Raw genomic sequence first — 22,645 nt, 5'->3', positions numbered from 1 at the left:
TGTGGAAATGGGCTCCCGCCAGGCTGCCAAACTGCTTGAAAATCACACAGGAAAGCCTAATGGTTACAGAGCCGGAGGCTACATTCCTGTGGCTGCTACTTCACAAAGGAGTCAGGAAAAATGCTGGGAAGACACCCTGTTGTGAAAGGAGTCTCTGCATATGGCTCCGAGCTCGTGAGCTATCCGGATATGAAGAAACTTCTACTTTACACAACAAAGGCCCCCAACACCTAGTTACTAGGAGAGGGGGAAATGTGGGACTCTGACACATCTGCTTCTTTCTGCTTCTGTAATTTGCTTAAAGATTTAACCCTTGCCGTAACTCTAGGGGGGAAATGAAGAGTCAAAACGCAAGAGTCAGAATGCACTGACTCCATTTTGGCTAGCTGTTTCAGGCAAGCCCAGACAAACCCAGGCATGTTGTAAACCTCCATTTGCTACCCCCCACCCCCAAAGCTACAGGTTAAGCAAGTCTGGGCATATAAAATCCTTATAAGGTAAAAACAGAAACTTCTGGCCCCACAGATAACAGTCAGCACACTCCAATGCCCTAAAGACAGCTCTTACCAATAAGAATCTTCCCCACTCAGGGCATAGGACCATCCAATCATTTTAAAGGATGCTTGGTGCACATGGGCTTCTGTAAAACTTCCATATAAAAGCGTACCCCACCCTAGTTTGGGGCTCTCAGTACGGATCCGCTACATCAGTGGAATCTGAGGGCCCGAGCTTAAACCCAAATAAAGGCTCTTTACTTTTGCATACTCTCCGGACTCCTTGGTGGTCTTTGGGGGTCACAGGATCAGGGTACAACACCAGCAGGACTCCTTCGCTTGTTTAATCTCCAAAAGAGCTCAGAGGTTCTTGCCTATGCCTTTCTCAAGCCATGCTCTCTACCCAGAAATGGTCATTCCCTAGTCACTGGACCATAGTAGATTAACCCAAAAACAAAACCTTTCCTCTCTTCCCGCAGGCCACTGAACCTAGGTCTTGCCTCCAGCAGCAGGTAACTTTCACACAGAGCAGCCCTCCTATATGGGCCGCCCCACACAGAGTACAACAGACCAACAGCAAGCCAGCCAGTCTGAATCTTCAGCTAGTGAGGGGTTGGGGGCTGAGTTCCAAGACAGCATGAACCCTGCTGGTAAGAGAGACCTATGGCTTCTCCTATGGAGGCCACTGTGTCAGACTTAAGCCTAGCCTCTGATATGGTGGCTCCTACCTTTTACTGGCTGTATTGTCTCCGAGAGCCTTTCTTCGGGGGTCAAGGTCAACCTAAGCCTACAAAGGAGTTCCAGGCTGGTCTAGGCTACTGAGGGAGACCCTAATTATAAAAAAAAAAAAAAATCCCACCTCAGTATAGATGGCTTATCCAATGGACTGGGGCCCAGAAAGAAAACAAGGCAAGCAAATCTCTCTCCTGGAATGTGATATACTCTCTTCCTGCTTATGAAGCAGAATTCAATCCTCTGGCCTTTGACCCCCAGGACTTACCCTGGGATCGCTTTAGTTTCTTAGGTCTTTGGCTTTGTTCAGATGGTTATATTAACTTCCCTCGTTCTGATCCCTGTGGCCTTAACTCACAGCCTTTTAGGACTTCTCAGCCTCCAGAGTCACATGAGCCAATTCCCCTGATAAATTCCTTTTCATATATCTACAATGTCAAGCTAAATAACAAAGATTCTCTAAGAATAGTATTTGGAAATAGCAGTGCAAATATACAGCCATAGAAAATTGAGTGTATGCAAATAGGGTAAGGAAGGGCGTTTCAAAGCAAAAATAAGGGTTACATAATATGTGATTAGGATTACATAAGATTTTGAAACAATAATCCCTACCACAAGGATTACTAACAAAGGTGACATAGCATGGTTGGCTAAGCAGATAGTTTCTGGACAGATATTCCTGCAGAGGCACTTCTGGTGTAAGGTTTGGTGTAAGTTTATGTTATTCAGGCAGTCTTTTGTGAGTTACTATCAGGCAATCATGCATGAGAACTTGCTGTGTTGTAGAGGCCTGCATAGTGTCTGGTGAAGGCCCTGACTCTTCCCTGAGGCTCCTACACCCACTGGCTCTAAGCAAAAACATTTGGCAGGACTCTAGACTGAGTCTCTGTCTAAAACAGTGGGAGCCAAAGGGAGAAAGAGATCTGTGGGTTTGACTCTTATCTTCAAGATACTTATGGTTTGAATGTGGCCAAGAATTAAAGAGAGGGGACTAGAGCCCAGAGAGGTCCTTCACTAATACCTTGGCCTGGACTTCTACAAGGTATCAGTATAAACCTCATCCCCAAATTCATGTGAGTGGCATTTGGAGGTAGGACTCACATGCAGTAGGAAGATTAAATGAGGTCATGATGGTTGGTGGCATAAGTGACTTTATAAGAGAACTGAGCTGGGTGTGGTAGCTCTGTGAACACATGACAGACTCTGGCCCCCTACAGCTCTGTGCTCAGAAAGTACCAGGCATTAAGGGGCGGGGGGGGGGGGGATCTCAGGAAATACCTACAAGTTTCAGTCCAGCTGGGAATGTAACTCAGTTGGTAGTATTTGCCTAGTATGCATGAAACCCTGGGTCCAATGCTCAGCACTACATAAATTGGGTGTGGTGATACATACCTATAATTGCCACACTCAGGTGGAAGCAAGAGGATCAGAAGTTCAAGGTCATCCTTAGCTATATAAGCAGTTTGAGGCCAGCCTGGGATACAGGAGACAGTTTCAAAAAAGCTGTCAATTACTCAGCAGTCCTGGCCTTAGCCTGGTTGCAAGGAGAGGCCCCACAAGCATCCCATAAGTGAACAGAGTCAAACACCTTAATGGACACTGAAGCTACTGGAGAATGAGAGCAGGCCCTTTTCATGTAACAAGTATCAATAGACAAACTACTTTCAGTTACAGAGGAATGCAGCTTTGTTGTGGGAACCCTGACAGTTCCACAAAGCATAAACTATGTCTCACTGTGAAAATCATCAGACAAACCCAAATGGGCATAGCTCTCTGCAGTGGCATCTCTTAGTGGTTCCAAGTGACTGGAAAGGCCAATATTCCCCCAGCCAGCTCTGGTGCCAGGCCCTGACTGGCCCCCAGAGAAAGGGCAGACTGCCCAACACCCTGCATAGTGACAGCTGCCAGGCAAATCTCATGACAGGGCTACACAAAGTGGCCAGCTGGGCTGAGGTCAGAACCCTCGTTGGATATGGGAGCCCAGGAGAGGTGGAGTGAGAGCAGGCAGCTGAAGCAAGAGTAAGGGTGGCCAGGCACAATGGGGAGGGACATACACAGGACAAGTAGTAGCCTGTATACAGTTGAGCTCCAACATCTGGTTGCCAGAAAGCCCAGGTCCAAGGCTTCTGTATTTGGGCCAGGAGCTGGCTGTGGGGCCTACCTAGAGAGTGGCCCTTAGCATTGCAAATGAGGCCACTTTCAGCAGGCTCTGGGTGAGCACAGGACCATGAGGGGCCTTTTGTCACTCACTCCACAACAGTTTTCTATTGATCCTTTGTGGAACCCCAGGCCAGGAAACTATCGAGGGCCTCCTCTCTAGAACCAGGATGGCAGCAAGCCTGGGAGCACCTGGAGACAGCAGATGGTAGAGTCAGGTACAGGACACTGCTCTGCCCTGTATGGAATCCACATATTCATAAAGCCAGGAGCGGACAACCCATCCTCCCCCAGACTGCACCCTTGCCCCAAGAGCCAGCCCCTTATGCCAGGGTGAGGCTATGGTCAGAGGTCTTGTGGTCCCAGATCTATTCACCTATCCAGAATGGATTCAAGGGCCTAGGACTGCACAACCACCCAGTAGACTCATTGTAGGGGCATCAGGCAGGAAATGGGTGATGGCAATTATCATGAAGCTGCCCCAAGGTTCCACCCAGTCCATCCACCTGGAGCCTGCCAGACGTGCAGCACACCCAAGCTATGCTTCAAACTCATGAGGTTTTATTGTCACCACAGGGTCAGGGTCAGAACTCATCTCCATCAGCACCCTCCATTGGGCGCTTAGAGTTGCTGTGGCCTATGGCAAAGAAGGGGGAGGGGCATGGATAAACCAATGTGGACAGTCCTGAGTGCCCCTGAAAGATAGGCAAGGCTGGTACTTCTTCCTGACCAGAGCAAACACTTCCAGACCATCAGGCAGTGAGGTTTCCTACCCCCTGGGGACTGGCTCACATGGGATCCTACTAAGTGGCAGGAAACCCTGGCCATTCCATCACCCCAGTCATTCACATTCTAGGCTACAGATATTCCTACCCAGAAGGGAGCTGCCTTGTCCTGCAAAAAGCCAGTGAAAGGAAAAGGAATATTTTGCCAAAGGGCCTGTCCCCATATGGGGCTCTAAGCAAGAGTAGGGCAGCTATGTGGGCAGGTACCCAGTTTCCAAAAAGGCAGCTCAGCTACCCCACAAAGTGTGACTTCAGGCAAAGGGACACCCAATAGCCTATTAGCAGCAACTTCACAAAGCAACCTCCCTCCAGGGAGCAGCAATAAGCAAACCCAGCAAGGTATAGGGTAAGGAGTTAGTCTGCTGGGGCAGGGGGTTCAGCAGCTGCCTCAGTTCCCTACATGAGGATGTTCTACTGAGGTTCCTGGAAAGCACCAGGGGCCCAGGAGTGCATCCTGTAAGGAGTCTGTCCATCCATCCAACAAAGCAGCAAAGGAGACTTGCCAGCATATCCCACAGAGTTTTGGGCACTCCTAGGTATCTGGCTCAGTGCAATAACCACAGCAAACCAGGAAGGCCTCAGGCAAGTGGTACTAGAGAGATGGAGTGCAGGAATGCAGCTGGCAGGGCCTGAGAGCTAGAATGGTGACTCAAAGGCAAGGCCTGCCTACATTCAGCATGTGGAGTGTCTGGTATGTCTATGTGGGACCTGTGCTGACCCCATGGTTAGTGCTATATCCTGGCAGAGAAGTTCGATGACTGTGCAATGGCTGTAGGCAGGTTGTGTCCAGCTCCTCAGTCCTGTTTGTCCTCTCTCTGCCTCCAGGGGTAGATGAGCTCTCCAAAGAATAGCTTGCGACACAGGGAGCCCCAGGAGTGCTTGGGGTGGCAGCCACAGCTGGGCAGGCGGTAGGTGTGCACCACACGGTTATAGGGCAGGGGGTTTATCTGCAAGGGCAGGGTAGTAGTCAGTGGGATGAGTAGTTAGGGGTGTAGCTGTGTGCAGAGGAAGGTCTTAAGGGATGGTACCTGGCTGGCCTTCTGGGGAATCTTTGGCCAGGCAACTGTAGGGCAAAGCCAGCTGGCACAGACCTGTGGTATAGCCAAGCTGACCCTTAGAGAGGCAGAAAAGCACACAGCACTGTGATGCCCTGAGGGAAGTGAGGTGAGAGGGGAAGCTCAGTGTCCCTTTGGGACAGTGGGTCTCTAGGATCTACTCTGTTCTTGGAAGGATGAACACCATGCAGATGCTTTAGCATCTGCAAGACATCATAAGTGGACTTGGCCCAAGTTGCAACTTGATACCTAGCAAGTCACCCCAAAACTTGTTCTGCTCCCTCTGACAGGGACCAAGCACCCAAGACTGTTTAAGTGAAAGATCCAAGAGTTGCCCAAAAGGAAATGTCTACATTTCCTGATGCCTTTGTTAAATTATGCTTCATCAAGCTTGAGCCCTATTGGGCCCAGGGCAGAAGAGGATACCTCTGGCTCAGGGCAGGGGGACCCCATTCCCAGGCTGGGCTAGATATCAACCACAATGGGTACTCATCCCTGCTGGGGAAGCTCCAGGCATAGTAGATCATGGTGCCCAGATGCCTGGGAACCTACCCCTCAGCTCCACTAGGCTCTCTTGGCTGTACCTGACCCCTGGCTGACTTAATATCCAGATCCGTATCAGCTAACCTCAGCTGTCCCAGAACACAGAGCACAGTAGGAAGGAATCCCAGGTCTGGGTAGCAGTGGAGGGCACAGGGAGTTCTTACCTGCATCAGGAGGCGAAGGGGCCTGCCTGCCTCCTGCTCCAGGACTCTGAACTTCACACCAGCTACAACGAGAGCAAAGTACTTAAGAAAGAAGGTGGCAACCCCCACCCCTAGTGCACATGGCACCAGGAGACAGCCTCCATTGATGCAGTGGAGACTGGTGTGGATGGAAACTTCTGATGATGGAGGCTCCCAGACCTGCCTGGGCACATATAGCTCTTTCCTCTCCAGTCTTTCCCATTTCTTTCTCTCTGCTGGGGGACAGCTGCCCCATTAATGGTACAGTGTCTTCCAACTTCTGTTTCTGACTGACCTGGGGACTCATGGCACCCCTAGACTGTAGTTTGGGCTCCTATGTCTAGGAAATACCCAGACAGAAAGTTCTTGAAAAGAAGAGGACCTGAAGGTCACTTGCAAGACCTTCTAATCAAAGTTAAGCAGCCCTGCTCTAGCTGTTGGCTATGAGATAGGAAGGAAGAGACCCTGCACCCCAGATTGTGTCTGGGTTTGCTACGGCCCACCTGGTCTTTACATTCTAAGGTGAAGCAGAGTGGAGGCAGAGGACATATAGGCAACACTGCAAATGGGTCCCTGGCCTGAGCTATGTGGGGTTAGTGGGGAAATTAGCTAGAAGATATTCTCAAAATGGTTTATAGGTATCGAGCAGCAGGGAGATGCTTGACCTTTCAGCAGACAAATCTTGATACTGGTTCAAAGTCAGAGAACATGTATGTTCCCACCAAATAGCTCTATACTGGCCTCGGAGGCCACCGGAATTGGTGCTAAATGTTGGCTGTGCCAGGTAGTCCTCAGGCCTCCACTCTGTCCAAAGTCCCAGAGTCAAACAGGCTGACCACAACCTCATACCTAAAGAGGAGTTTCCCCTCAGGTGTCAGAATACAATGTGCAACAAGGATGTCATGGGGACAGCTAGGGTTGTGGGTGATGATTGCACACAATGCAGAATGTTCCTGTTAAAATATAGCAGCCCTCATTCCAGCCTACCTCTCTAAGGGTGAGGGGAACCAACAGGCAGGCATACAGACCATGACATGGAGACAGACTTCTGTGAGCCTCAGTTGTACCATGCACAGATCCTGCAGCAAACCTCTATGTCTCTGAACCTCACAGTAGAAAAGAAAATAGCTGACCCAGCAGGTGCCTATGGCTGAATCTCTCTTACCTGCCCACCCATGCCACATACTCCAGACAGAAGGTACATGAGGTTAGCACAGGTGGTTTTGTAGAGCTAGTGGGTATGCAATCCTGCCTGTGAGGAGCCAGCCACTCTGCACCCAGCACTTACCTGCCAGCCTGTAGGGTCGGCAGAGTCGAAGGCCAAGGGAGTATAATGGCAGGGAGTTGATAAGGTCCACGAGCAAATGAATCATGCCCTGCACAGTGACCACTAGGAGCCGGAGCTGTAGTAGGGTGACATTCAGAGCCACTGAGCTGGGGATGAGGCCAGAATCATGCTGGATTTTCCAGGGAACAGATCAGTCCAATAGGCTCTTGAGCCACACTAAGGTTGACCAGGGCCTCAGGGATCTTGGGAAAAGCATAGCTTCTACCTTGAGGAAATTACAGAGCTGTCTTTGGACCTTGAACCTAAGGCCCAGATACTAGGAGTAAAGAGTAGCTCTGCCTGGGGAGGAGCTTGTAGCAGAGCAGCTGGCCCTCCTTCCTCATTGTAGACTGCGTTAACTACATCCCTACCACTAATAGGTCACAAAATGGAGGACCCGGGCCACCTAGAGATGTTGCTCACCTCCCACTCTCAATCCCAGTGCCCAGCAGCACGGGAAGGAGCTTTCATTACCTCACCTACCCACCATGGGTCCCACCCACCCCTACAGCCAGCTACCCCCAGGTGCTGGCTGCTGCAAGACCAGCACATAGTTCCCATAGGCTTTAGAATAGCCATGCTGATGTGACCTGCAGGGGTAGATGGTCTGCCCCTACTGCCATGCCCAAATCAGGCAGTGACCAGTCCAAGTTCTATAAGTTCCAGGGCAAGAGACGATAGGCTCACCAGGGTGAATACCAGGTAGTACAGAGCAGTGGTGGGTAGCAAGAAGACCAGGATGGTGAAGAGCAAGGTCCCGATAAACAGCTGTGGGGAACAGGGACCAGCACATCTGCTATCATAAGACCCAGACAAGGAATGCATGTTCTATCACTAGCCATTCATTCCCTCAACCTGATCTTTTGGCCTTCTGAATTAACTAGGGTCAGCCCATTCCCAGTACCACGGGGTGTATCCACCTTCCCTAAGGACCTTGTGGCTCATAGGAAGACAACCAGCAAAATGCACAACTACATAAGACGTTAGGAAAAAGTGCCTGCATCAGGTCTACGTAAGCAAATGAAATAATCCAGAGCAGGCCCTATGCCCAAATGGAGAATGGAGAGCAAGGTCTGTCCTCTACCTGGGGAAAATCTGTAGGTCTACTGGTATCCTCCCCAACCCCCCACCAGGATAGGAGTAGACTGCTCACTGACAGTGCTCAAGTAGCTGCCCCTGCCAGGTCAACAAGTCAAGAGAAATAGGTACCTGATCGAGGTCATAAGAACAGGAATCCACCCGCTGGCGCAGAACATTCCACTTCTTCCCCCGGAATAGACGCCAGAGAGAGGAGAGGCCATAGATCTTCAAGCAGTATAGCCTGCAGGACACATGCTCATGAGGTCCACCTGGGGGCCTCATTATACCTTACCCATCTGACTAGACCCTGTTGTGTGCCCACAGCTTGGAAAGCTATACTTGGGGAACACATGCCTACCTTGCACCATAGACATAGAAGCAGTAGATGTGGAAGGTGAGGAGGGCGATGATGTCCGATAAGATGGACAGCGCAACAGTCATTCCCAGGCAGGCTGAGAGGCCCACATGCCACAGGATGTGCTCAATGAAAGGGGACATAAGATGGATGTAGCCTGGAGAATTGGGGTCAAACATGAGCAGGGTACCCAGAGAGTCCTGGAAACCCCAATTCCTGAGAATGGATGCCTAAGGCTTCAGAACATGGTAAGCAGTCCCAAGCCACTAGCCCCAACAGTGTGCTTCATGCAAATGGGAGGCCAGGAAGTAGAGGCAGAGGGAATGGGACCTGGCTGGGGCTCCCTGTTCTCTTCAGTCAGCCCTACTGGACTATCCCACCCTGCCCATCAAGGCACTCACTGATCCACAGGTGGATGTGGTACAGGAAGAAGCGGCCCAGCACCTGATCCAGTGCCCGATTCATCTTGAGCCCAGCAGGAGCACCCATCAGCCACTGTAGCAGATGTTGGAGCTCCTCAGCCACTCGCTACAGGGATGGGGTAAGAAGGAACAACATGGTCACACTTCAAGTGGGTGGGTGGACTTAGGATGATCCATAATGGGCTCCCACCCTGGCCAGTCCATCTCGGTAGGGCAAAGGCAGTCAGTACTTCCTCTGAAGGTCCTGATCACTGTCCTCTAACAGTGGATGGACAGAAGGTTTCTCATACTTGTCTGGTCACAGATGATTTCTGGGATTCTTGTCTGTCTGAGGCCTCTTCAGTAAGCTGAAGTATATAAACTAAATCCTAAGGCAGGGTCAGCAAGGAAACTGTACCTCCACTGGAGAACTTCCTTCATCCTCCTATCCTGCCACTTCAGTCCTGACTCTAAGCCCCTGACACTTAGATGTGGCTAAGGCTGGATAGACCTTGGCTCACCTCTAACCCTTAGGGGAACCTGGGAGCCACTGAAGCCTTCTGCCAAAGACCCTACCTCACCACCTGTCACCAGAGGTCAGGGTCACCCTACAGTGGGCAGTACCCTTGGGTGAGTGAGAGGGTGTCAGGCCTATCAGGGGCCTGGGAAGCAGGTAGGATTACTGGAGGGCAAGGTCTTTCACAGAAAAGACAAAGGACAAGAAACAGCAAACAGCACAGGGACTTTGACAGCAAGCAGGGAAACTGGTACTAGCCAGGGTAAGAAAGAATACTAATGGAGAGCTGCTATACTGGCCATGGGGGTGCAGGGGGAAGGCTGAGGAATGTTCTACTTTGTCACCAATGAGGCCACAGGAGTAACTCCTGTGTCCCTACATGCTTTTCACAAAGTCTTTTCCATCCCTGTGTTAGAGCCTTAGGACCACCAGGGGAGGGAGGAAAACCTTCTTTAGAACTTATTTAATATTTAAAGGATAAAAGCTTGGCAGCAGGAAAGGATTCCATGTTTTTAATTAAAATTTTTCCTTTCCAATTTTGCAAAAAGGAGCCTTCAGACAAAGCTGGCCAAGAGGCAGAATGTGGAAGCAGTCTGTTTTTCTTTCCCATTGGGCTGACCTCCCCATATTCCCACAATTCAGGAAGCTGAAAAGAGCCCACTCCTGCCCCTGGTGACAAGCAGACCTGGCACGTACTTGCACTGATGTGACAGAGGCTATATTCAGGCCCCCACAGAGACCACCCTAAGTGGAAGACAGACTTCCAACAGGAGAGATAGGGTTTTGGCTCTAGTGAAGATGAAATGAAAAACTGGAAGGTTCCAAGGCCAGGTGGATGGAAATAAGGAGGTGGAGGACAGAAGAGCAAGGAAGGGGCCAGCATGGATGTGTTATACAGTGCAACACTAGGAGCAGTGGGCAAGATTTGTGCCACTTGCTGTCAGCATGGGATCAACCTGGGACTATTGTGACCAGCCCGGCAACAGCCTTGGGCACTAGATTTCCTGAAGTTGCCTTCAGAGAGAACCCAAGTCTGGGACAACAGATAGCAGGGGGAGGACTTGACCCCTGAGTCTCCTGAAAACCTCAACCACAAGTAGCCCCCTTGTGGGCTACTACCTTCAGGAAGGGGTAGAAGGTACTTCCAATGTTGCTCTGGGAGACACAGATCCAACAGCACCCAGTGAACCTCTAATGGTTTGGGTTAAAGGCTGTGTCTCTAGGATGAGGACAGGAAAGAGCTCCTCCTGCCAGTTGAGGGACTCTACTACTCAAGAGTCCCTCACCCTTAGGAAGCTGGGCCCCACCCAAATCCACTCACGTCAGCCACAGGGACCAGGGCATTGGCCAGCTGCCCAATTCGGTTATTGTTGTGGAGCCAAGAGAGTAGCAGCAAGCCGAGGGCCACATCTATGAGCACAGAGACCAGCATGTTGGCCTTCCTGGAAGGAATATCAGGGAAAGCAGCTGAGAGATAGCTGGAGACACAACCTGAGGCTACTGGAGGAGGCCTGGCTGGAGGGGTCAGCACAGTGGATCCATTTTAAAGCACAGGTGGGAAACAGGTTGAGCCACACCATCCCTCCTTGCAGAGGAAACCCGTACTTCATCAGTTGGGTGGGGCTCTGGGCCTTCTGGGTGCTGAAGATGAGTGAGAGGTGCTTCAGTCGGTGCTGGAGCTGTTCACAGGTGGAGAGTTTTCTTCTGATGAAGGACAGGGGCCACAGCTTCCATAGCCTAGGAAGAATGTAAGGGCTGAGACTGATGCCTTGAATCTTCAGTTCCTTTTTGCAGTCAAGGCCCCTCACTCTAAAAAAGGCTAGATCCACTTAGCCTTAGCCCTTTAGTTCTACTCCAAAGCTCAGCAAGACCCAGGCAAGGCATGAAAGCCAAGATGGCCTAGCAAGGATGCATGGGTACAAGGTGGCAACACCTTCCTGAGACCTCCTCACTGTGTGTTCACCATGTACAGAGCTTGACCCCCTCAGAGCCTCAGGCATATCTTAGCCCACCAGTTAATATAGCTGTGCATCAAAATGGCCCAAAAGTGGGGATTAGTTCATCTCCCATCCCTCAAGGATTTGCCCTGCTGGCTGGACAGTAGCCCAGAGGCTCATCAAGGGTCTCCTGGGATTCCCAGTAACACTGGGTTTCTCAGAAAGGAGGCACTGAGATGTTTCCACATATGCTCAACATACTAAGAGTGTCTGAAAGCCAAGGTAGAAGAAAATGCTTGAGAACAACTGAGCTGCACTCATGTGGAGCCAGGACAGCAGAGTATAGGAGTTGTATCCCCATTAATAGCCTTTGCTGGAAGTAGGAGGGGGCTAAAGGCTCTTGGGACATACAGAGCTGTCTGTAACCTTGGGAGGGAGGGGCAAGAGGACATGCACCTTGGAAGGTTCAAAAGACTCTTCAACAGTACAGCTTTGAGTCAATTTTAATTAGTGCATTCAACATACCCCTCCCTTCCTAATGCCCAGACACATGATGACTTCTCACTGGCCACATGAACCCCCTCCATGCAGTGATCTCTCTAAGGGCTCAGGTTAGCTGAGCACAGCCCAGACTCCCAGCACCCTTGGAGCTGCCTCGGGAGGGCACAAAGCTATGAGAGGTAGAGAGGCTTTAGTCTCATGACAGCCTCACCTTGCCTTGCCTGCATGTCAACACTCATAACTACTGACTCTTGCCTGTTGGGCAGGCTGATGTCTGTACTACATGAGGGTTTTTTTTTTTTTGTATTTCTGGGTTTTTTTAGAGCCCCAACTGGCAGCTGGCTTGGAACTTACTATGTAGACCAGGCTGTCCTTGCCTGCAAGTGCTGGGATTAAAGGCGTGCACTACCACGCCCAGCCTTCACCTCTCTTGAATCCCTTGAGAAGATGCAAAAAACTAAGAACCTTCTCTGCTAAAATAGTACCTGGTATCAGACACATACCTTATTTCAAGTTTGTCATAAAGTCTACTCCACACATCAAGATCCCTAGCAGCTCCTGGAACCTAAAGTGTATGCTCCCACAGTTACCAAAGGCCTCCTTCCCAAACCAGTGTCCAAGGGTCCCTAGAACCCCTGGAAAGTGGACAAGCCCTGCCAGTTCCCATATGAGATATTAATGTTACATCTCCAGTCCTAAAGGGAAGGGACAACAGAGGACTAACAACAGCTGTTCCTCACAAGCAACCAAGAAAACATGTACACGGACCAGTCTGGGATATATGAAATCCTGTGCTATAAAAACAGAAGAAAGAAGCCCCTAGGCCCTCATAAGCTAGGAAAGCCTGGTGCCATTCAACACTCTCAGAACCTTCTGACCTTTCCAAATCCCTCACCAAGCCAGCAACCCCATGATAATTCTGGATGGCCTGAATGGGGGCCACCACTCCAGGCAGTCCCTCCTGGAAGAGGGACTGCACCAAGTACCTGAGGCCTGCTGTAGGGAGAGCACCGAAGCAGGGGAATGGGCAGCAGACCATGTCCCTCACAGACCAAACAATTCCAGGTAGGGCAGATAATGGCCCTAACAATGCAACAACCCATGTTTGTGTTCATTGTCTGATTTCTCTTTTAGGGTCTTTTGAGCTATCTATGGCTTACCCTTTACCCACACCTGGTGGGAATCACATAAGCACTGAGGCTGTGGTGAAGAAAAAAAAAAGGCTGGCTGGACATGCTAGTATATGTCTTTAGTCCCAGCACTTGGGAGAGGCAGATGGATCTCTGTGAGTTCAAGGCCAACCTAGTTCACATAGTGAGTTCCAGGCCAGCTGGGGCTACAAAAAAGACCAAAAAAGAAAGAAAGAAAAAAAAACCAACAAAAAACAAAAAGCTGGACCCCAGACATGGGAACAGTGGCCTCCACAGGGACATGTTCTAAGATACAAGGGGAGGGAGAGTGGGATGAACGGGAACAGCATGAGCCTCAGGAAGGACTCCCTTGGTGTCTATCCCCCTGTACACTGAAGGGTGAGCCTGTAATTCTCATGGGTCTGATTTATTGCTGTATCCTACCTGGTCCTGGTGCACCTACCGGCAGGCACTAACAGCTGAGAGCAGGGACAGCAGAGAGGCCAGCAACAGGCAGACAGGCCCAGAGGCCTGCTTTGTCAGCTCCACAAGGATGCTGGCCTCCACACCCTCCGACTGCCAGTGGCTCAACCGCACAGGGCCCTCGTCAAACTGGTTATTTTGGAAGAGCACCTCACTGCGTGCTACTGTATCAAAGATGTCAGCCAGGCCTCCAGCGCTGGCTGTGGTGTCTCCAGCCTGGCAATCAGGGAGTACTGTGGGTGGATGCAGCCAGGATAGCAGCACCTTGCGCTGATCATAGAAGATGAGCATGACCTGGTCCTCAATGGATTTATCAGGGGTTGTGGACACCTGATGGTAGGCCTTGCAACTCCAGAACCGTGTGCCCCTCTCCCGACACAGCTGCAGCCAGGGATCATGAGAGAAGATAGCACCCAGGCCCTCTAGGAAGTGCCCCAGGCTCTCCTTGGGCTCCTGCTGGCGGTGGCACCAGGTGCCTAGCACAGCCACATGCACTTGGCTGACTTTCTGCACCTGGGCCAAGAGCTCCTTGACCTGGATAGGGATGAAAGGAAAGTGCACCACAGCTAGAACCACAGCGCTGTTCTGTTCTGGGACCCACCGTCCCACTAGTAGGCCGCTGTCTGCAGAGGCACAGCATGTGGGGAAGAAGGCCTTGAGCACCATACCGGGCACCCTGAAAGAGAGGGGAAAGAGCTGGTTAAGAGCTGCTGCCACTGTGTGGCTGTGGGATGTTGTGCCATCCTTATGGACCATTTGCCTGGCTGCAGGTTGGGACAGCCCTCTGGATTTGGTGGCAGAGACCATGGGCTATAGCTATCCATCTCATATGGACTGAGCTCTTTCCAGGTCAGCTGAGTCCTGCCCCACGGAACAATAGCTACACATACCATGGCAGGCCATTGCTTCCTCACATTCTGACAAGTAGCCTGAAGCAGGGCAAAGTAAGATACTCAGATAGATGCCACCAACAACAGTGTATAGGGCTGAGCATAAGGTCTTTAGGGACCTAATGAGAAAGGTTTTCTTATAAGTAGTACATATAAAAGCACACCATCTGCGCAACTGCACAAAGCACAACTTTAACAAACCAGAGGCCGTGTGATACACACCAATAACCCCAGCAGTGGGAGGTGGAGGCAGAAGTTTAAGCCTAAAAGAAAACACCACCAACAAAAAAAAAGTTAAGTAAGGTATTTTACGCCTATAATTCCTGTACTCAGGAGGCTGAAGCAGGAAGAACACTGAGTTCAAGGCCAGCCTGGGCTACATGAGAATTCCAGGGCATACTGGGCTATAAAGTAAGACCCTGTATCAAACAACAAACGGGATTTAGTTAAGCAAGAATTAAAATGAAGGGGCTGGAGAGATGGCTCAGTGGTTAAGAGCACTGGCTGTTTGTGCAGAGGACCCTCAGTTCTTAGCACCCACATGGCAACTACAACAGTCCCTAACTCCAGTTCAAGAGATCTGATGCCCTCTTCTGGCCTCCATGGACATTGCATGCATGAGGTGGAGGTAAAACACTCATACACACAAAATAGGAATAAAATATTTTTAAAATAAAATAGAAATTTTAAAAAGCAGGGAATAGTGGCTCATGCCTTTACTCCCAGTACTTGGGAGGCAGAGGCCAGCCTGGTCTACATAGTGAGTTCTAGGTCAGCTGGGGATACAGAAAGAGCCAGTCTCAAAAACACAAAAACAAGGGCTGGAGAGATGGCTCAGTGGTTAAAAACACTGGTTGTTCTTGCAGGAGACCCAGGTTTGAGCCCCAGCACCCACATGACAGCTAACAACTCTAACTCCAGTCCTAGGGGATCTGACAGCCTCTTCTGACCTCCATGGGCATTGCACGACACGGGTACACTTATCTACATGCAGGCAATACACCGATACACATAAAATTTTTTTTAAAATAATATAAAATTAAACACACACACAGACACACAGACACACACAAACCCCAAAAACAAAATGTCAGTTAAGAGTACTGACTGTTCTTACAGAGGACCCAGGTTCAATTCCCAGCACCCATATGGTGGCTAACAACCATTTGTAACTCCAGTTCTAGGGGATCTGATGCCCTCTCCTGACCTCCACGGGCACTGCATACACAGGTGCACTTACATACATTCAGGCAATACACACAAAATTTTAAAAAATATTTTTAAAAAAGAATTAGATGGAAATTTAAAACTTGTTTTGGAGGGCTAGGGATGAAGTTGAATATTGCCTAGCATGACCAAGGCCCTGAGTTTGAGTCCCAACACCACCACAAAACAAAAAACAACTGGCTTTGGGGCTAAGGGAAATCAGATGCACATACACAGCACTGGTCCAGCATTCCAGATGGTGCTGGAGCTGAGTCTAGAGTCCAGGATCCACTGTCTCTCCTGTAACAGCATGTCATCCTACTACTGTGCTCAGAGAAATGGGCTCAGGATGGGACCTTGTGTTGCAGGCCTGTAATCCCAGTTACTTGGGAGGTTGAGGCAGAAGGACTACAAGTTCAAGGTCTGCCTGGGCTACAGAGTTAGTTAGGACAACCTGGTGACATACTGTCTCAGAAAGTGAAAAAGGGGCTAGGGAAGTAGTTCAGTGGTAGAGCACATGCTTAAAATGTATGAAGCCCAGGGTTTGTTTCCTATAACCATGGGGGTTCAGTACTCAGAGCTTCTGCCTCCACTCTACCCTTTTACACTGCTTGAGGTGCCCTTGGGTAGTACTAATCTTTCCCTAGAATCCTTGACAGTCATTCCAAGATAGAATTCACAGCAGGGCAGTATTCTTTTGGATATTCCTTCAGCCATGTAGCTATGAAAAAATACCATCACATTTTCTCTTAGGGGAAACCAGACTTCCTCACCTCTTATAACCCTGGTATGACCTTTGAGCATCAAAAACCATCATAACTACAATTCCTGAATTCTGTGCAACCTGGCACCTTTCGCAGAACAAAGCTATTTGGGGATTGTGGGTTTTCTCCCTGTTTAATTCAACTGATGGCTGGTAGGGTTTTAGATGCCTATGTGTGCCTTCTTTAGAAACCAACCAACCCACCTTGCCTACATGAAGGACATAATAGCAGCCCTGAGCAAACACCTCATATTTGGGGCCCTTATCTGAAGGAAGCATAGACCTTGGACTGAAGCCCAACCTCCTGGTCTAGGGCTCACACAAAACCCTTGAAGATGAGGGGACAAACACTAACACACATGCTTGGGGGTGGGGGTGGGGTCCTCCCACAGACAAATGCCTAGAGCATATAAGGTCTTCTCCCTGTAGGTAAGCCAACTCAGGAAAGGTCTCTCATGAATGCCTCTGGAAAGAGTTTGTGTGTGTGTTTGGGGGCAGGGGGGTGTTTGTGTTTGTGTGTGTGTGTTTTCTTAGGGATTAAACCTAGGGTCTCATGCATGTTAGGCAAGCAACCCAAAGCTTAAAGTTCTAAATGAAAAGGCACCTCTGGGTTGAGCTGCAGGATCCCCAAATTCCCTGTCCCAAAATGACCTCAGAAGGCAGGCAATTTTTGAGTATCTAACAGGGAGGCTGATGATCAATACCAGCCCTGGCCAAATCCCAGTGGCCAGTGTCAAGAGCCAATTTCTCATATACCTTCTGTAGGAACTGCTTCCAGAAGGCCATTAACATAGGGTAGTAGTAGCCAGGTGTGGTGGCACACACCTTTAAATCCCAACACTCAAGAGCCAAGGCAGGTGGATCTCTGTGAGTTCAAGGCCAGCCTGGTCTACACAGTGTGTGTTCCAGGACAGCTGGGGCTACAGGAGACCCTGTCTCAAAAAGACCAAAAAGAAAAAAAGCTAAATCAAACCAAACAAAAACATGGGGCATTGTAAGAGTGCAAGAGCAATTCTGCCTGTAAGGGGTCCAGTGGGCTTTGCTAAGACACTACTATAGGGGCCCACCCAGGACAGCCCAAGCCTTTCTGCAACAACCCTGTCAGGAAACACCAGCTCAGTGAAAGTATACCATCTGACTCTCCTGGGAAACACTTCACAGGAACTAAGGAAAAACGCATACAATGTAGGAAGAAAAATGCCTTTTGTCTAACTGTAAACAGATGTTGGGGGGGAGCTGTTTCAGGGTCTGTTTGCAACAAGTAAATTCAATGTATTGTATACATAATTTGTGCCCTTTTGTGTAAAACATGCTTCATTTACAGTTTTCCTTAAAAGCAAAGGAAAACAGAAAGGAAAGAGTGAAAAGCTAAGATTGGTGTTCTGATCTGTGGGATAGTGAAAGAACTCAACCAGTTATGGGGCAAATTCCCTGCTCCACTCCCACCTCTGCCTCGGGAACCACTGAAGTGCAAAGGAGTATGCTCACAATGGGCTGCCTGGATTCCAGCAGTAGAAAGATGAAAGAGCAAGCAATCGATACCAGTGCAGTTTCCAGGCTGGAGAAGCAGGTAGAAACCTGGGCAACATTTTAAAAGATGTTGATTAAAAGGACATCCCAAGCCTGAAAAACTAGCCTCTGACAGAAAGGAGTTAGCTCCCTCTGCATACCCAGGTGGGTCAGGAACGGAGCCTCTGGAAGCTTTTCCATAGAACTCCAAGTTAGAAGTTCCTGGTACAAGCAGAACTACCACTACCCTCCCTGCATGGGCAGATTTGGGGAAGAGCCCAGTAAAGATGGGCCAAGGACAACTCATACTTGATATTCTTTTGTGAAGCCTTAAAAGGATTCATATTTACCCCACGTTGCACTTTCTTGGCTGGGGCTGTAGCTCAGTTGGTTGAGTGCTTGGCTAGCATGCAGGAAGCTCTGGATTCAGTTCCCAGCATCACATAAGCCAGGAGTGGTACTGCATGCCTGCAATCAGGAAGTGGAGGCAAGAGGATCAAAAGGTCAAGGTCATTCTCTGCTTCCTTGGGAGTTTTGAGGCCTAGAAGGCTAATGTGAGACCTGTCCAAAAAAGCAAGCAAGCAAGCAAACAAAACCTATTTTCTTGCCTCTAAACACAGTGTTTTTTTTTTCTCTCATTTCAAAAGGGCTCTGTGTCCGCTCTTACTGAAGTCAGAGACAAGAGTTCCAGCGGCCGCAGCGGGTTCTCCCGGCGCCCTTCCAGCAGGTCTTCGGCTACGGGGCGTCCTGAAGCTCGCGACAGCAGGACCAGTCCCACAAGAGGCGCTGCCGAGCCTGAAGGATCGCTGAGGGGCGGTCGCCGCTCCCTCCCCCCAGCCGCTTAGCTTCCGTTAGAAAACTAAGAGGTAGGCAGCGAGCGCCTGAGGCCTCCACAGCCCGGGAATTCCCTCCTCCTCTCCTGGCCCCTCCGCCAGCCTTCCGCCCAGGTGCTCACCGGCTGCGCCCCTGGGACACGTACCCGAACTGTAAGGAGAGGTCAGGGATGGTTCGGCGGGCCCGGGAGGACAGCAATATTCACGGCCCCCAGGCCCGCCGCAGGACACCTGCCCCATTTCCGCTGGCACCGCGTGTTGCCGCGCGACGGTCCGGTCCCAAAAGGCGCCCGGGCTGCCCGCTGGCCGCGCCCGAGAGTTCCGCGAGCGCTGCGGTCCTGCCCCGCCCTAGCAGCCAAACCAACCCCACCGGTAAATGTCCTAAAGGGCTTTGTGGATCTAGCCCTTCCGGACTGGATGGCCGCTTTGCTCTCACCCTCCTGGTGTAAAATACCCCACGGTCTGCCTGGGTTCCCAGGTCGGTGCCTTCCCACCCCGCTCTTTTTCAGAGGGGCTAGCAGCTGTGTAGAAAAGCGGGAATAGAGGGGTATGCAGGGGTGTGATAGGACTGGCCCAGGGCTGCAGCCATCTGATTGCCTGTAGGGCGCATTCCCGCGTCCCTGGACCGCCTCGTGCAGGAACAGTACCCCCAACAACGCAGCAACTAACATTTATTTTTAACTACTTACATGCACTTTCTTACATTTCACATAATCCCCCACAACATAATGGTCAGCACATATTGAGAGAACCTGATGGGCGACAGGTGTAATGGTGGAAATCGCAGACCTCAAGTGTCTAGTTAACAGGCTGGGCCCCACCCTACACCCTACAGGGGCAGAAGGAAGCACCTTTCTCCTCCTTCCCACATCCTGAGACCCAGACTATAAACCCCTTTACACACACACACACACACACACACATACACACACACACACATCCCTTCCCTTCCGGATCTCATTTCCCTATATGTAATATGGAAGGAAAGGACGCAATTTTCCTGTCCTTAGTGCAAGGGTATAAAAGACCTGTGCTATCTAGAACACTCCCAGCACCCCAACCATGAGCTCAGAGTGCTTTGGAACCCAGTTGCAAAGGAGATATCAAAGATTTGTTTCACAAGCAGAAGTGTAAGATGATCTTGAGACTCCAAACCTTGCCACGTGCCCCCTCCATGGTACCTCCAGGGCTTGCCCCTCTACATTGCCTACCTTACCTCTGTTGAGCCAAGAGAAGCTGCTGAAGGCTCAGGACTGTGGGTTCCTCTGAGGTTGGGAGACACTAAGGGGCCACACCCCTGCCCCAAGCTGCTCAGCCCCAGCCCCAGCCACACCCTTTTTGCCTGCTTGCCTCTGATTAGGATCCAGAGGTTGGGGCACCTGGTAAGAGATCTTGCCTGCCTATGCACTATAGCCCCCAGGATCTGTAGCTTCAACTGTGACCTCAAAGCTCAAGCCTCCTGGAACCTGAGCTAGCAAAACTAGGGATTGGGTGGCCTCAGGGGAAAGAGTGAAAGGCTAGGAGCACACTGAACAGGGACTTGGACGAGTTCCAGTTTTGAAGACTTGAAGGGGAGGTGGTAATTCATGGCTGCTGAGAAAACAGGAGTGCTTTTCAAGAGAAATTCACAAGGCCATCTAGGGATAGGTATAGTAGGGGTCAGGGTCAGAAGCAGGTACAGCATCTCCCAAGGAGCCCACCAACCTTCCATGATGGTACAAGGGACTCAGGTCTGACCAGTTATAAGATGTTTTCCCCAGAGCCTACCTTCAGGCCATCTCCCCAAGACACTGGTACACTTTGATGCAGTTGTCTCCAGCATCTGCCACCACCAGTTGGCCTTGGGGTGCACAGGCTATACCCAAGGGCTTTTCCAGTCCCTTCAACAGCAGGCAGATGGGTGGCCGAGCCCAAGGAAACAAGGTCACCTGGTGCCTCAGCTCATCTGCCACAATAACCCTACCCTCTGTGTCAGAGCGCACTCCTGTTGGATGGCCAAATGTGTGACCTGTCAGGGTCCCCAGGGAGTCTAGAGGCTGGTGGGCACTGCCAAATAGCTGCACATCCCCAAATTCTTCACTCACAGCGAGGCCCCCATCAGGTCCTGGGCCTACCCAGCAGGGCCCCTCCAGACCTAATATGGAGGCTGGAGCCAGGGGCACTAAGGTTGGGCCCAACATGAAGCTATGCACAGTTCCAGGCACATAGTCTGTCACCAGGATTCGGCCAAGTCCATCCACAGCCAGCCCTCAGGGGGACAGGAATGTGCCCATGGTCACCCAGCAACCCTGGGGCTCCCAGGAAGTGTACTAGAGAGCATGGACAGCCCGATGGATGAGATCACTGACCACCATGAGCCCTGAAGCTGTCACAGTCACATCCTCTGGAACAAAGGCCCCACTTCCAGGCATTCAGCACATGGACACAAGATGCAGCGCCAGCCGTCAAGAAGAGCAAGCCAACTGGGGAGTACTGAAGGCCTCGGGGCCCCCCTGCAGCCCCTGATGGCACCAGGATCTGTTCCAGCAGCTGGGGCTGCCAGGAGCAACTGGAGTCCAGCATGAGATCAGGCCCTGGGGAGTGGGTGGTAGCCAATTTGTGTGTGTGTGTGTGTGTGTGTGTGTGTGTGTGTGTGTGTGTGTGTGTGTACACATCCCAGGAGGTCAAGGAGTCAGGACAGACGGGAGGCCAAGGGCAGCAGGCAGTCACGGTCTCAGCTTCTCTGCAGCTGCAAGAGAGTTGGGGTGCCCATGTGTACAAATGGTGGCTGGTGGATGCTAGCATCCTATTATACAGATGAGAAGCCTGAAGCACCTGAAGCCTGGGTAGAAGAAGGTCAGGGGTGAAACTGATCTGTATTCATGGCCAGTTCCTCCTAGTTCTGAATGCTCACCTGGTCCCCAAGCCCAGCAGTCATCCAGGTGTCAAAGTGTCTGCAACAATGGTCTTGGAGACACCACTCACTCATGAAAGTCAAATGTTTTGTTCTGAGGCCCAAATCAGCTCACAGATATTGATGTGTGTTCTGGTTTCAGAGTGAGTGTGTGGGAGGACAGATGAGCAGCATTTCTCAAATTCACCTACCCTAGGACCCCCTCCTTCATAGGGGTGGCCTAAGCTCCTGTTATTCCCCCACACAGCCCTTCTGTTTGCCTTGGTCTGGGAGACATCCAAGCCAGGCTCCCAGGGATCTCCATTTGCCCCTGCCATAGAGGCCAAGGTATCCCTTACCTGGGGCCAGGCTCCTGCTCCAGCCTTACAGCTCCACCTCAGGCCTCTGTTGTTGGAGACAGCTTGAGAGAGGTGAGGGAGGAGCCACTAGACAAGTTCCCTACAGGGACAAGTTGAGCAAGGGAGGCAGGGAGGGGCTGTCTGGGCTGAGTTACTGGACTCCAGAGCTGCAACCTCCTGCTTGGACCTTCCCATGGGCCTTGCCCTAGCCCTGGGCACTTCCTGCTGCACCTGCCTGGCTGGATGTGCTCAGGCAAGCCTGCCCTCCAGGAGGCACCTACAGCCCTACATATAGCCACAGCATCTCCCACTCCTCCAGGCAGGACTTTTGTGTGAGAACTAGACCTTGGGGAAAGTGACTTGCTGGCTGGGTCACCCACTTGACACCTCTACCAGGAGATGAGGCTGCTCCTGTCTCTGAAACTGGTGATGCTGTCTTTTAGCATGAGAAGCCGTGATGCAGCAAACACTTAGGGATGCTTAGAGGAAGTTGTCTCAGACTCAAGAGGTGTGGATTCTTGGACACCTGGCTGT

At 50.8% G+C, this 22,645-nt stretch overlaps 2 protein-coding genes across 11 annotated transcripts in view; both read right to left on the bottom strand.

The window, feature by feature from the left end:
• The window catches only part of Pigq (phosphatidylinositol glycan anchor biosynthesis class Q), a 43,518-nt gene extending 24,342 nt beyond the window's left edge, over nucleotides 1-19,176 (bottom strand). The window contains exons 1-13 of one of the 10 annotated variants that reach the window (XM_008856112.3): nucleotides 19,027-19,176; nucleotides 18,398-18,515; nucleotides 18,027-18,116; nucleotides 13,660-14,355; nucleotides 11,234-11,365; nucleotides 10,950-11,070; nucleotides 9,112-9,238; nucleotides 8,714-8,867; nucleotides 8,485-8,596; nucleotides 7,963-8,043; nucleotides 7,237-7,351; nucleotides 5,931-5,992; nucleotides 4,767-5,115 (exon numbers count right to left, since the gene is read on the bottom strand). In XM_008856112.3, the coding sequence (XP_008854334.1) occupies nucleotides 4,963-5,115; nucleotides 5,931-5,992; nucleotides 7,237-7,351; nucleotides 7,963-8,043; nucleotides 8,485-8,596; nucleotides 8,714-8,867; nucleotides 9,112-9,238; nucleotides 10,950-11,070; nucleotides 11,234-11,365; nucleotides 13,660-14,345 (1,743 nt within the window). In that variant the 5' untranslated portion in view covers nucleotides 14,346-14,355; nucleotides 18,027-18,116; nucleotides 18,398-18,515; nucleotides 19,027-19,176 and the 3' untranslated portion in view covers nucleotides 4,767-4,962. Of the gene's footprint in view, nucleotides 1-3,922; nucleotides 5,116-5,155; nucleotides 5,319-5,930; nucleotides 5,993-7,236; nucleotides 7,352-7,962; nucleotides 8,044-8,484; nucleotides 8,597-8,713; nucleotides 8,868-9,111; nucleotides 9,239-10,949; nucleotides 11,071-11,233; nucleotides 11,366-13,659; nucleotides 14,356-18,026; nucleotides 18,117-18,397; nucleotides 18,516-18,714; nucleotides 18,973-19,002 lie in introns of those variants that run through there. The other 9 variants (XM_029557701.1, XM_008856113.3, XM_008856115.3 and 6 more) reach the window with 9 other exon arrangements.
• Nucleotides 19,177-20,649: 1,473 nt separating this feature from the next.
• On the bottom strand, nucleotides 20,650-21,363 carry Nhlrc4 (NHL repeat containing 4). Its single transcript, XM_008856111.3, has one exon. It carries the CDS (start codon nucleotides 21,058-21,060, stop codon nucleotides 20,650-20,652), a length of 411 nt encoding a protein of 136 aa, XP_008854333.1. The 5' UTR covers nucleotides 21,061-21,363.
• Nucleotides 21,364-22,645: the final 1,282 nt, after the last annotated feature.

This window comes from Nannospalax galili, unplaced genomic scaffold, assembly GCF_000622305.1.
Source record: "Nannospalax galili isolate Female #2095 unplaced genomic scaffold, S.galili_v1.0 scaffold668, whole genome shotgun sequence".
NCBI classification, from domain to species: domain Eukaryota; kingdom Metazoa; phylum Chordata; class Mammalia; order Rodentia; family Spalacidae; genus Nannospalax; species Nannospalax galili.
Note: the sequence above shows the minus strand (reverse complement) of the source record. Positions and strands in the feature narration are given on the sequence as shown.